Raw genomic sequence first — 12,523 nt, forward strand, 5'->3', positions numbered from 1 at the left:
CGCAGGATTCAGTTCCAGTGTAGGATACTTGCAAAGCTTCAATGTAGGATACAAATTTCCAGTGTAGGATACCAAGTTCCATCGTAGGATACAAAAGTTCCAGAGTAGGCTATAAAAGTTCTAATGCTGACAGCTACAGAGCAAAGCTAAGCGGGGTACATGGACCAACGAGATAACAGTCGGCCCCCAAGTTAGTACAGCTGTCAGGGTAAAACAACTTGTCATCCACTGTCCCACTGATCCTCTCTTGTCGACAACTACTTGCTCAGATTTGTGGGTAAATGTGCAATATTGAGAAAATACAAACAGTCTCATTGGCCGGATGCCTCATTCCGATTGAATTACGCTTATCCATTGACCCTGCCTTGGCTCAGAGCTCAGCCCCGGCGACACTCTCAATAACATAAAAACAAGTAATAGAGATCAAGCAGTGGACATTATAGAGCCTTGCTCCCATTGCCTTCTGCACACCCCACACAAATCAATACAAATTATTCCACATTCGGCCAACACTCGGCCGACACACAGGGCTTTCCTGGGAATCGCCTCTAATCGGAGCCAGCCAGGGAAAATAAAATTCATGACACCCAATAATTTAAGGCTTGTTCGTCTTTTTGAGGCTGTTCTTTCGCATTAGTCACAGCCATCCTGTAGATGACAGGACCAGCTACAAACACAAGGAACGGCATGTCAGCAAAGCTACACCGCTCTATAGTCTATCAAAGCAATGTCAACATTACAAAGGAGTGACAATACAATGCCACTAATCTGCTCCTCATGGATTTGACAGCCATTTCTTCATTCATAGCCAAGAGAGGCCAAGGTGCTGCAAATACATCTCTGAACTCAACTACATGGAAAGATATTTAAAGTTTCCTATTCCCAACTGTTTAAATGGCAAATTGTTGAAAACCTATTAACTTGTTCAGTTTGCCAAGATGTTGAAGCCGCTTTCCTGAACTGTATGGGAAGATACTAACAGCAAACATATGAAAAGGTACTCAGTTCACTTAACTGTATTGATCAGGTACTGAAGCCTCTTACCCCAACTAAAGGTCCGCCAGCAACCTGTGGATGGTCATGAAATCCCCCCTGGGCTCTGCCCGGTTTCCTCCCACCATCATGCTGGCCGCCGTCATATTAGTAAAATATTCTTGAGTACAGTGTAAAGCACCAATCAAATAAATAAAATAAATAAATAAATCTTACAATAACTGTATCGAAAAATGCAGAAGCCTCCTTCTCTGATGTATGGAAAGATGCTAAAGTCACTTAACCCAGCTGTCTGATTAAATGCTAAAGTCTTGTACCACAACTATGTGGAAAGCTTCTTATAAGCCTTGAGCCCGAACAATACTGACACATGATAAAACTTCCTACTTTCACTTTACCATCTATTCAATAAATAAATACATAGACGGAATCACTTCCTTTAAGTTTCCAAACCCAAAGGTATGAAGAGATACTAAAGCTTCAAAACCACACTGTATGAAAAAAATACTAATACTTAAAGATATACAGCATAGAGAGTAAAACCCGAGCCGTGACACTTCACCTGTGGAATACGGCCTCTTGTCAATTTACCTCTGTGAGGGTTTTATTCTAACTGTTCCTGTAAATGTATCAATACATGTAGTAGCAAATTACAAATTCATAAATAGTAGTCTCCATTCAAAATTATACCAAAGCATTCAACCGTGACTGCATGGACAGATGTTGAATTAAGCCTCCAACCCAAACTGTTTAGTCTTCGGCCATACGTGGGAAGGTCTGCCAGCAACCAGCGATGGTCGTGAGTTCCCCCCGGGCTCAGCTCGGTTTCCTCCCACAACAATGCTGGCCGCCATCGTATACGGGGAATATTCTTGAGTACAGCGCAAAATGTCAATCAAATAAATAAATAAATAAATCAAACTGTATAGTTAAGCTTCTAACCCCAAATGTATGATAGGGTGTTAAAAGCAACTGTATTTGAAGATAACAAATCCTTCAAAACAAACTGGTAGTGTAAAGCGCTTTTAGGCCTCCAACCCTACTTGTATGGAAAAATATTGATCAAAGCCTGGCTGTTAGCTTAGCTGTATGGGAAGCCAGCTATTGCTAATGTATGGATTGGTATCACAGCCTCCTATTCGTTAATGTACAAAAAGATGCTAATATAGCCTTCCACCTCCGCAGTAAGGAAAGCTACCTCAAATTATTATATGGCAAGATCTCCAAAAATCTCCAGGGGTCAAAAGGTTTGGTCATTCACTTATTTTAAGAGATCAAATTAAAACTAATGATATTAAATTGTGCCCCACTCGTCTCAAAGATGACTTTGCAAATACTCATGATGTCATACAGACATATAAATGATTGTTTCTTGCATTTTGTTCACTTCTATATTGCTTTACACTGATATGAATGGAATCATATAAATTTTACACAAATACATAACCTCAAAATATCAAACATTTTGACCCCTGAACTCCTATGCTACTGGCAACTGAAGAATTAAAGTTCATAACGATTCCTAATCCGAAGGTGGAAAGGTGCTCCGACGTGTATCAGTTAAACTATCTGTACAGGAAATTGCTGAAAAACTCCAGGAGCCAGATTACATGTAGAGCCTCAACAAATTTTGGAAAAGATGCTTGAAGTTTAGAGTCTGGGTGTCAAAGAGATACATGTACATAAATAATGGCTTTAAGTAAAACAGAGCTAAAATATGAAGTGCAGTTCATCATACAGACAACTGAAAGCTATGGGTCATAATACTTTCATTTCTTTTTTTTTTTCGATTTTTTTAAAAGTGTAGAAAGGCATTCAGCTATTTGAATACTATGGTGGGCTTGATGAGCCATATTGATGATATCAAGGAACTCTGACCTTATCTTTCAGATGTTCAGTAGAAGGAAGAAATTTTTGGGAACAATACTTCTGGAATCTTTTACTCGTGGGTAAAAGAGTTCTTTCGACATTCTATGTCGTGATTAGAGTTGGAAAAATTTCCTGTGATGTCAGAGTTCCTAAACTCTGTTAGTATGGCCAATAAAGCCCACCTTAGAACTCAAATATTAGAAGGCCTTTAACTCTTTTCACAAAAATCTGAAAGAATAAATGAAAGTATATTTATGCATAGTTTTAAGTGGCCTATTTAACGATGCCTACTTCGATTTTTAGAGGGCTTTTCCTTTCAGTTAAATACTTCTAAGCCATGTGATCATATTTTTATCAGCTCTGAAAAACTTGAATTTTGTGACTCTGACATGCATGTAGATCAATATTTCATATAATAAACTATTAGACCTTTTAAAAGGTAACCAAGAACACAACCTCGTGAAGGATATATTTGATATTTCACGTTTTTCTGGGATGGAATAGTTTATATGTGCACAGTAATTAATCATGAAGAGTAAGGTTCGAGGTATGGTTAAAGGAAAATGAAAAATACCTATGTACTGTAAAATATATAAGGTAAGGCTGTGTAGTAATACCAGGTCTAAACAGAGGACATTTTATGGGTGTGTCAATAGAGAATCATCGTGTTGCCTTACTAAATCAACCTACTTTCATGAGGTCAGACAAATCTAGTGATGTAAGTGAGTATACATGTATATAACCCAAACTAAAATATACATGCAATTATAAATATGGTTTTAATAATTAAGAATTAAATTTACTACAGCACAAGGGTGGTCATGTGATCTGCCAAAAAAATGGAGCTGCACTGTAACGATACGTACAACTATAAACAGGTCTTTAAGTTTCTCAAAGATAAATTCATTGGAAAAATTACAAATTACTGGAAATTATGAAAAGAAAAATGCAAGGATTGTATTTATTAACCAAGATGGCTGTATAAGCAGCTGCATGGTATTTTTTATCACTGAGTTTACTCGACATGCTCAAATTAAGGGAAAACAGAGAGTCAAATTTGTGTGTGCAACACGCATGCTGTGCGTGAGGCCCAAGCTGATGGTGTAAGCTAACTGGATCCCTAATATAGCATTAACTCTGCAACAACAACAGCAAGGACACGAATCGCTTTTTGGCAGTTTTTAAATTTATAACTGTCAAAGATCTGTACATTTTCACCAGCTACGTGAGGTCGTGCAGAGGTTAGGTATTATTCAACGGCCCACACCGAGATCACCCAGACGACATCACGAAATATGGTGTCATCGTCTGACACTTGTACAACGTTTTTTTTGGGGATTTGGAGAAATCATCAAACAACTCAGCCAAAGTAAAGGACACATGATTTATGTATTTCGCATTTAATTAAGTCAGCGTTATTTCATTTACTCACTACCATTTTTATTTGGCAGTTAATTAGATTGACAACAAATGCCAACAACAACATAAAAACTGACCCCAATACAAGCTGTCTGGCCAATTATATACACAGGCCAGCTATGGTCAAATTATGCACAACTCAGCTACTGGTACCAAGTCTTTCTTCAGGGCCCAGGATCACCAAACTATCTTAGACTTAAGTCAGGTTTTGTCTTAACTTGTGACATTATTTTTGACCTTAGATTTGAATTAAAACACAAATTTTTAACTTGTAATCTGGTTTGAAGTTACATGTAATAAGACGACGCCTGACTTACTCAGGAAGACAGTTTTGTTATCCTGAGACCATGACCAAATCATCTTGTAGACATACATGCATGTATGTTTACTTTCTCACAACACAGGTGACCGGCCCTGATAGCACAGTTGGTAGAGCATCTGCTTCTGGGGGCGGTAGATCAAGGGTCAATCCTGGGTCGGGTAACACCTAAGATCTTAAAAGAGGAAGTTGTAACTTCCTCGCTTGGTGTTCAGCATGAAGGAGATAGTGCAACGACTGGTTGACCCATATCAGGGCGGCTTATTTGACTTTAGTAAGTCGTCTCAGTGAAGCAGCACTAGATAAAAGAGCGGTGGAAATCCGTCCTGCAACAAGGGGGCACATTACGTGCACTCCAACGACTCCTTCATCATTTTATGATTGAAAAATTGTTAAGTACGACGTTAAATCCCAAGCACACACTCACTCACCCACAACACGAGTAATCTACCCTAACTCAGACACCTTTCTTGCATTTTTTATAACTTATGCATTATTGCAATTGGGCAGTTTGACAATTTGTAACGATCAGATCTAAAGCTAGTAAAAAAAAAAAAATTCACAAAGGGCATTAAATTAAACCAAAGGTTACTTTAAAGCTTCAAGATCTTTCTACAAAACTTGTAAACAAACTTGTCCAACATTTGTTTAATTGAAACTGTCATCACATTTAGGATAAGACGACAAACACATTTTGAAAAAAACATTTAGTCCTGGTCATTTTCAAAGTCGATATTCTCTTAATCTGCAGGAGTCTGAATTTGCAATCTTTCACGTTCAATGTTTTTAAGTGGAACTAGCCCAATTCAGCATGTTATTGACAGCCAAAGCTGTGAGCAACCCATCAATGCGAGAAGATGTCTTGACAGGAAAATTTACTATGTCACCTTTGACGTCCTGGAACAGTACAAGTATTTCAAGAGTTATATTCTGCTTCAACTGTCGAAAAAAGATTGAAAGAAACCAGTACATAAGTTCTATGAAAAGGTGAATTTTGTGTTTTTCGAGCAATAAATGAATAAAAGCAGATACAGAATCAACAGACACATGCACTTCATGAAAGCTGCACGTAACATAGTTCATCTGCACTGATTATAAAATTATACACATATTTAACTGGGACTATTGTAAAAGTATGAGATCTAATAACATGTGCAGCCCTGAAAAATGACTAAGATGTCTCAATGGCTCAAGAAATAACTATGCACATGTAGGCCAAATTTTGGGTATGCATGTTGGGCCAAAGTGTATCATTTAGTGAAGTTTTGGATTTTTTTTTTTTTTTTTTTTTTTTTGATTGGTGTTTTACGCCGTACTCAAGAATATTTCACTTATACGACGGCGGCCAGCATTAGGGTGGGTGGAAACCGGGCACAGCCCGGGGGAAACCTACGACCATCCGCAGGTTGCTGACAGACCTTCCCACCTACGGCCGGAGAGGAAGCCAGCATGAGCTGGACTTGAGCTCACAGCGACCGCATTGGTGAGAGGCTCCTGGGTCATTACGCTGCGCTAGCGCGCTAACCGACTGAGCCACGGAGGCCCCCTGAAGTTTTGGACATGAGACAGGTATCTCACAGTAGTTGAGTACACAGTAGTACATGCTTAATCCTCACTAATACAATTAAATCTGATTTTTCCATCAGATAATTTATCTATTTATTTGATTGGTGATTTAAGCCATCCATCAGATAATGGCCTGTTACATCTGGGACTATTATACAATAGTCCAAGGATACATGTATGGATGTACCACATTGTACCTCTAAAATTTTGAATCTTGATACAAATGTATGTATGTGTATTCACGAATTTGAATACATGTGTATTAACTATTAGGAAGATTACACCAAATCTGATACATGTGTATTAACTATTAGGAAGATTACATGAATTCTGATACATGTGTATTAACTATTAGGAAGATCACATGAATTCTGATACCTGTGTATTTACTATTTGGAAGATTACATGAATTCTGATACCTGTGTATTAACTATTAGGAAGATCACATCAATTCTGATACGTGTGTATTAACTATTAGGAAGATCACATGAATTCAGATACATGTGTATTAACTATTAGGAAGATCACATGAATTCTGATACCTGTGTATTAACTATTAGGAAGATTACATGAATTCTGATACATGTGTATTAACTATTAGGAAGATTACATGAATTCAGATACATGTGTATTAACTATTAGGAAGATCACATGAATTCTGATGCATGTGTATTAACTATTAGGAAGATTACACCAATTCTGATACATGTGTATTAACTATTAGGAAGATTACACGAATTTTGATACATGTGTATTAACTATTAGGAAGATTACATGAATTCAGATATGTGTGTATTAACTATTAGGAAGATTACACCAATTCAGATACATATGTATTAACTATTAGGAAGATCACATGAATTCTGATATATGTGTATTAACTATTAGAAAGATTACATGAATTCAGATACATGTGTATTAATTATTAGGAAGATTACATGAATTCTGATACATGTGTATTAACTATTAGGAAGATTACATGAATTCTGATACATGTATATTAACTAATAGGAAGATCACATGAATTCAGATACGTGTGTATTAACTATTAGAAAGATCACATGAATTCAGATACATGTGTATTAACTATTAGGAAGATCACATGAATTCAGATACATGTGTATTAACTATTAGGAAGATCACATGAATTCAGATACATGTGTATTAACTATTAGGAAGATTACATGAATTCTGATACATGTGTATTAACTATTAGGAAGATTACATGAATTCTGATACATATGTATTAACTATTAGGAAGATCACATGAATTCTGATACATGTGTATTAACTATTAGGCAGATTACATGAATTCAGATACAGCTGTATTAACTATTAGGAAGATTACACCAATTCTGATACATGTGTATTAACTATTAGGAAGATTACAAGAATTCTGATACATGTGTGCATTAACTATTAGGAAGATTACACCAATTCTGATACATGTGTGCATTAACTATTAGGAAGATTACACCAATTCTGATACATGTGTATAAACTATGGAGAACATTATAATATATTTTAACTTAAAGACACTTCCATACCCTTCATTAAACAGCTAGATGTCTTAAAAGTTCCATCAAACAAATATCAACAAACATCAATATATCTGACTACTCTTAATATTACGGTCTGTTGTTAACAAGCTGTTTATTTGTGCATTTCTTTGAAAAGACCATAGGGTACTGGATGCAGGCAAAGTATATTCATGTAGAAAGATCAGAGAGCATTTTGCTGAAATCAGAATCTACAGGCCTTAGCACATGCGTGCAGCTATATATAGCTCTAAAGTTCAATAACAGCATGATTCAGTGTTTCTTGGCGTTTAAAAACGAAGAAAGAAGCACAGGTCCAGCTATCAGAATAACAGCTGTGTTCACAATAGAATAAAAACAGCCATAATTTTGCAGAAAGTGGACAACACAGCCCAAAACTCAAGCTTGATCTGTTACTTGTCTTGGTGAATAAGAAGTTTTTGTTGCAAAATGTTACTGAAGATTACCAATTAATGTAATTTCAACTAAGCCTACAGGTATGAAACAATTACACATTTGAAAAACCAATAATGAGACATTCTTATACTTTGAATTGTAAAGACAATAAATTATTTTCACAGTTCAGTGTACAGTCAATTTAACATTAAAATAAGGATTTTTAATAAAATTTTAAGATAAATTTATCAGGCAATATTCTCCATAATTTGGGCCTTTTAGGGTACCTGTAGGCTGTAATTTGGGCACCTGTGTTAAATGTCACTGTAAACATGTATCTAAGACTCAAAGTGGCCATATAAAGAAACCAAAAGCAGTAGTCTTCTGTATATATTACCTAAATCATCTTAGCCATCAAACAATGTTTACTGCGCCATTTCTGACCTGTCTGTCGCTATGGCCGCCACTAATCTAGTATAACGGACCACCATGTGTGTACTGTTATGTAACGGTAGGCCTACTTCACAGCGCGGTCAGTGGCCCACATATGGCCGCGCGCACTGTACACAGACAGGGGCCGGCCAGCGCTGGTCAGTTAGGCTCGGTGATGTAATGAGCGTGCTGGGGAGGCTGACCTGAAGTGTTTATCCCTCACCCCAGACGTGTTACGCCATCAGCCCCTCTCGCTCACCTACTGACGGCGGCTAGACGGTCTTACGTGAAACAATCACCTGACCCAGTTCTGAATGGCGCGGGCAGCCGGATATCACACGGCTCCATGTATGTTTACTGGCGATTTCACTCGAAATAGCCTCGTGTTTCCCCCCAATGCACGTCCCAGGTTCATGTATTTACCACTGTTTAGGTGACATGACAGTTTATTTCGTGCCCCCGAGGAGCACACAGCTTATTTGTGTGGGGACTGGGTTAGTTGGGGGATGGAGAACGGCGAGCACGTGTGTGCTAAGGCTGGATGAAAATGGCGCGCAGGATGTGGAATCGTTGGGTTGAACTTTCTTAACAACTTACCGAGTATTCGTTGAAGACATCCCCTCACAGCCAGCTAGCTCGGCCTCCTTGCTCCTGTAATGACCAAATAAAATGACATTTTAGCTAAAACTAGGATTTGGGCAAAATGGGGAAGCCAGGCAAGGGGGGGCAAAGTTGTTACTATTAATAGACGTGAAGCTATACGGTATAAGCGTTGAGTAGACGGAGCCATTTGTCGGGAGTGAGACGAAACCTCACCGCTTTCTCTCCCGTTCGCTGGGCATTTATCTGGTCATCGAAAGATTTCCGGTGTCTTTAGGAAGCAAGGGTCCTTTGGAATCATCCTGGTGTCCTTGACAGTCCTGCACTATGCCCAGATCAGGGCTAACGCCGTAGTGTGGGCCCCTCGTGCCAGGGTCGGCTCGCTCAGCCGGTGTAGTACAGCGAGAACCCAGGCAGTATCTTCTCAGTGCAGATGACCCGCCACTTTACGTGTACTCTTACTGCTATCACTTGTATACGTGTACTGTATGTCTCCGATTATATACTAAGACCGCGTCACTGTGCAGCGTATGACATTTTATTTCCTTTTTAAAGTCATGCAATATGAGTCGTGTTCTAAATTTGTGAAACACAATGAATCAATACGACGGGAGCTTACATAAGTCTATATAGGCCCTATACACGTAGGCTATGTAGGCCTACAAACGTGGGGGATTCAGTGTGACGTAACTTAATCTTTGGCCCATATTACACAGGCCCTACTAGCTCTGATGTAATTTTTTTTTTGGGGGGGGGGGGGTGCTACCACAACGATAATGAGTTTCAAACACATAGACCTGGGAGCGGGTCTCGACCGAGTGGTCAAAACGTTTGTCTGTCAGTCCCAATCTAAACAAACATGTATATCAAACACACGAGGTGTTGGTTCAACCCGGACGGTGGAGATTTTGTGATTCCCTGTGCAGCTCTGGCACTGTTGGTGACTGTTAGTCTCTCAATGACGGCTCTTGCTGCCGTATGCGTAACGTGGAAAAGGAAACAATCGTCAGTAAGATGCCAAAGCCTGTGGTTTACCCAAGACATTCTAGTTTCTTCCATCCATAAAATTGACAACTTCCGGTCATAAATTGAAAAATTTATGTGTATATGGTGTTAATTACAATGAAATAAAATAATTATAGGCCTAGAACTTTATGAGGATAAACAATGGGTTTTGCAAAGATTATATGATAGCCTTCACAGATAAATTGTTGTGGGTTATGCCTAAATTTAATCTGCACCGTAAACATGATCATTTTGCTAACATGTTATGGTTGATGCCTATTATAGTATATATATATATATATATATATATATATATATATATATATATATATATATATATATATATATATATATAGACCAGTCTCAATAATATTTTATGCACAGTGACAGTCTAAGTTCTGACATTTTGAATACATGTCTATCCATTCTAAATGCACACACGGAAACCTTATACATATGCCGGCTTATTGTTGTTCTTTTTTTCTTCTGCCTAATCTGTACAGTTCCCTATATTGTAATTGATCAAGCAGTGAGGTGGCGTGTTCGAATTCACCTATTGCTGCACCTGTACTTCACCATTTCAACGTGACAAGGTTTGCAATCATATGTATATATAGGAGTTTTATTTTTCAGAATAAAAGTACTGTTGTTATGCACTGTAATAATTGAAATCCATAACGATCAAGAGTTCGAATTTAGGTCAATCATGGGCAAATTTTCACAAAACATCGAGCAAATCTTATAATCGAAATATAATTTGAGAATTTCTCAGATACATAGATGAATGGAGACAGGCGCATATATGTTAAAGCCCCTGAGTTCCATCCACCCACCTTGTCACAACGTTTGCGTGCGTGCAAAGTATCCCAACAGAATCAGTCAACAGCATACAGTAAAATAAACGAAAATACTTTTCGGAACTCCAAAGAAGTGCCAGGACAGCAATTGCATAGTAGAGTATATATGTATACGAAGAATTCAGGCACAAAAGGAGATAAACGCCACTCATGTCAAGGCGTTAAAATAATTGAAAAAAGAAAAAAATTAACTTCTTCGATAAATATGCACTTGTTCTCCCAGCTTCGTGATAGGTAACTTTTTTTTACACCTATACACCTTCATATGCCTTCATTCATAGCAGGGGTACATACAAAGCAGGAGGTAAATACATAATTTGATTTAAAATGATAAATTAGAATGGATTTGTCTGTGTTTGCGCCTGAACTTTTCATATATACCGCGAGATCAATGCACGTACTGTATACGACACTTTATTTTATGCACATTATACATGTGCGAGAACTGTCTTCACCAACGCAAACGGACTGGATGCGTCATTCCTATGTATGCATTCAGAGTGGGAAAGAGTATCGTAAAATATACAGCGCTTGCCGAATATACATGCACATCGCGTGTATGGCAACCCCAACTGCATTTCCGATTTAATTTGACATGAACTAATACGCCTATATGTAAGCAACACTTGCTTGTATACATTACCTTGTCTTTCCACTACTTTCATGAATGCGGGAAAACCCACGATCTGCTGAATGCATGCAATGATGCACTCAAGAATGTTTCCCTTATACAATATACCTCTCAGTTTTATGGGTGGAAGAAACCGGACCGCTCGGTGCACTCCAAAAATTAATTTTAACAGAAAGTCTGTTGTGTTAGAATGTATTCTGCTATCTCCCCGATTTGTTCTGTTAAATATGACACACATATTCTTTTAATACAACATAAAGATTCTATTAGACTAACAGTATATTATGTTGAATATGACCGAATATTATCTTATAAGAACAGAATACATTCTATAGCATCAGTCAGACAACATACTTTCTGTTAAAATTAACAGACTAATTGTTTCAGTGTGTAAACCGCCGACCCCTTGCAAGTTACTGACGAACTTTCCCACATCTGACATACAGGTATAAACACCATATAGCATGGTGAAAGACGAATGGTCTTCACTACGCAAGAGGTCCTACCATTGAGCGTCGCTGACGGCTTACATCGTTATACAAAAAGTCGGACAACTATATGCATAGTGCTATACGAAATGACGTGATTGTATGTATATATGCATACACCTGCGCGACTGACAATTGAGAAGTGTTTTTGAAATATAGACTTTGGAATTTATTTATTTATTTATTTAATTTGTGTTTCATATCGTATACTCAAGAATATTTCACTCCTATGACAGCGACCAGCAGCATTCATGGTGTGAGGAACGACTGTGTAATTTCAGGTAAAACATACTGACAGAGCTTGAGGCACGTGTGTAATATCACATCCGTAATTATTCATACATTTACAGTTCAGCCTTTGAAAAAAAATGATCTACCTGTACATATTTGTTTTGGGTATGCACATGTAT

At 37.8% G+C, this 12,523-nt stretch overlaps 1 protein-coding gene across 1 annotated transcript in view; it reads right to left on the minus strand.

The window, feature by feature from the left end:
- LOC135466666 (protein trachealess-like) overlaps positions 1-9,488 on the minus strand; it is a 60,408-nt gene extending 50,920 nt beyond the window's left edge. The window contains exons 1-2 of the mRNA XM_064744291.1: positions 9,349-9,488; positions 9,130-9,183 (exon numbers count right to left, since the gene is read on the minus strand). Coding sequence (XP_064600361.1) covers positions 9,130-9,183; positions 9,349-9,374 — 80 coding nt within the window. The 5' untranslated portion in view covers positions 9,375-9,488. The remainder of the gene's footprint in view (positions 1-9,129; positions 9,184-9,348) is intronic.
- Between the last annotated feature and the right edge of the window lie 3,035 nt (positions 9,489-12,523).

Source organism: Liolophura sinensis, chromosome 6 (genome assembly GCF_032854445.1).
Source record: "Liolophura sinensis isolate JHLJ2023 chromosome 6, CUHK_Ljap_v2, whole genome shotgun sequence".
Lineage (NCBI taxonomy): Eukaryota > Metazoa > Mollusca > Polyplacophora > Chitonida > Chitonidae > Liolophura > Liolophura sinensis.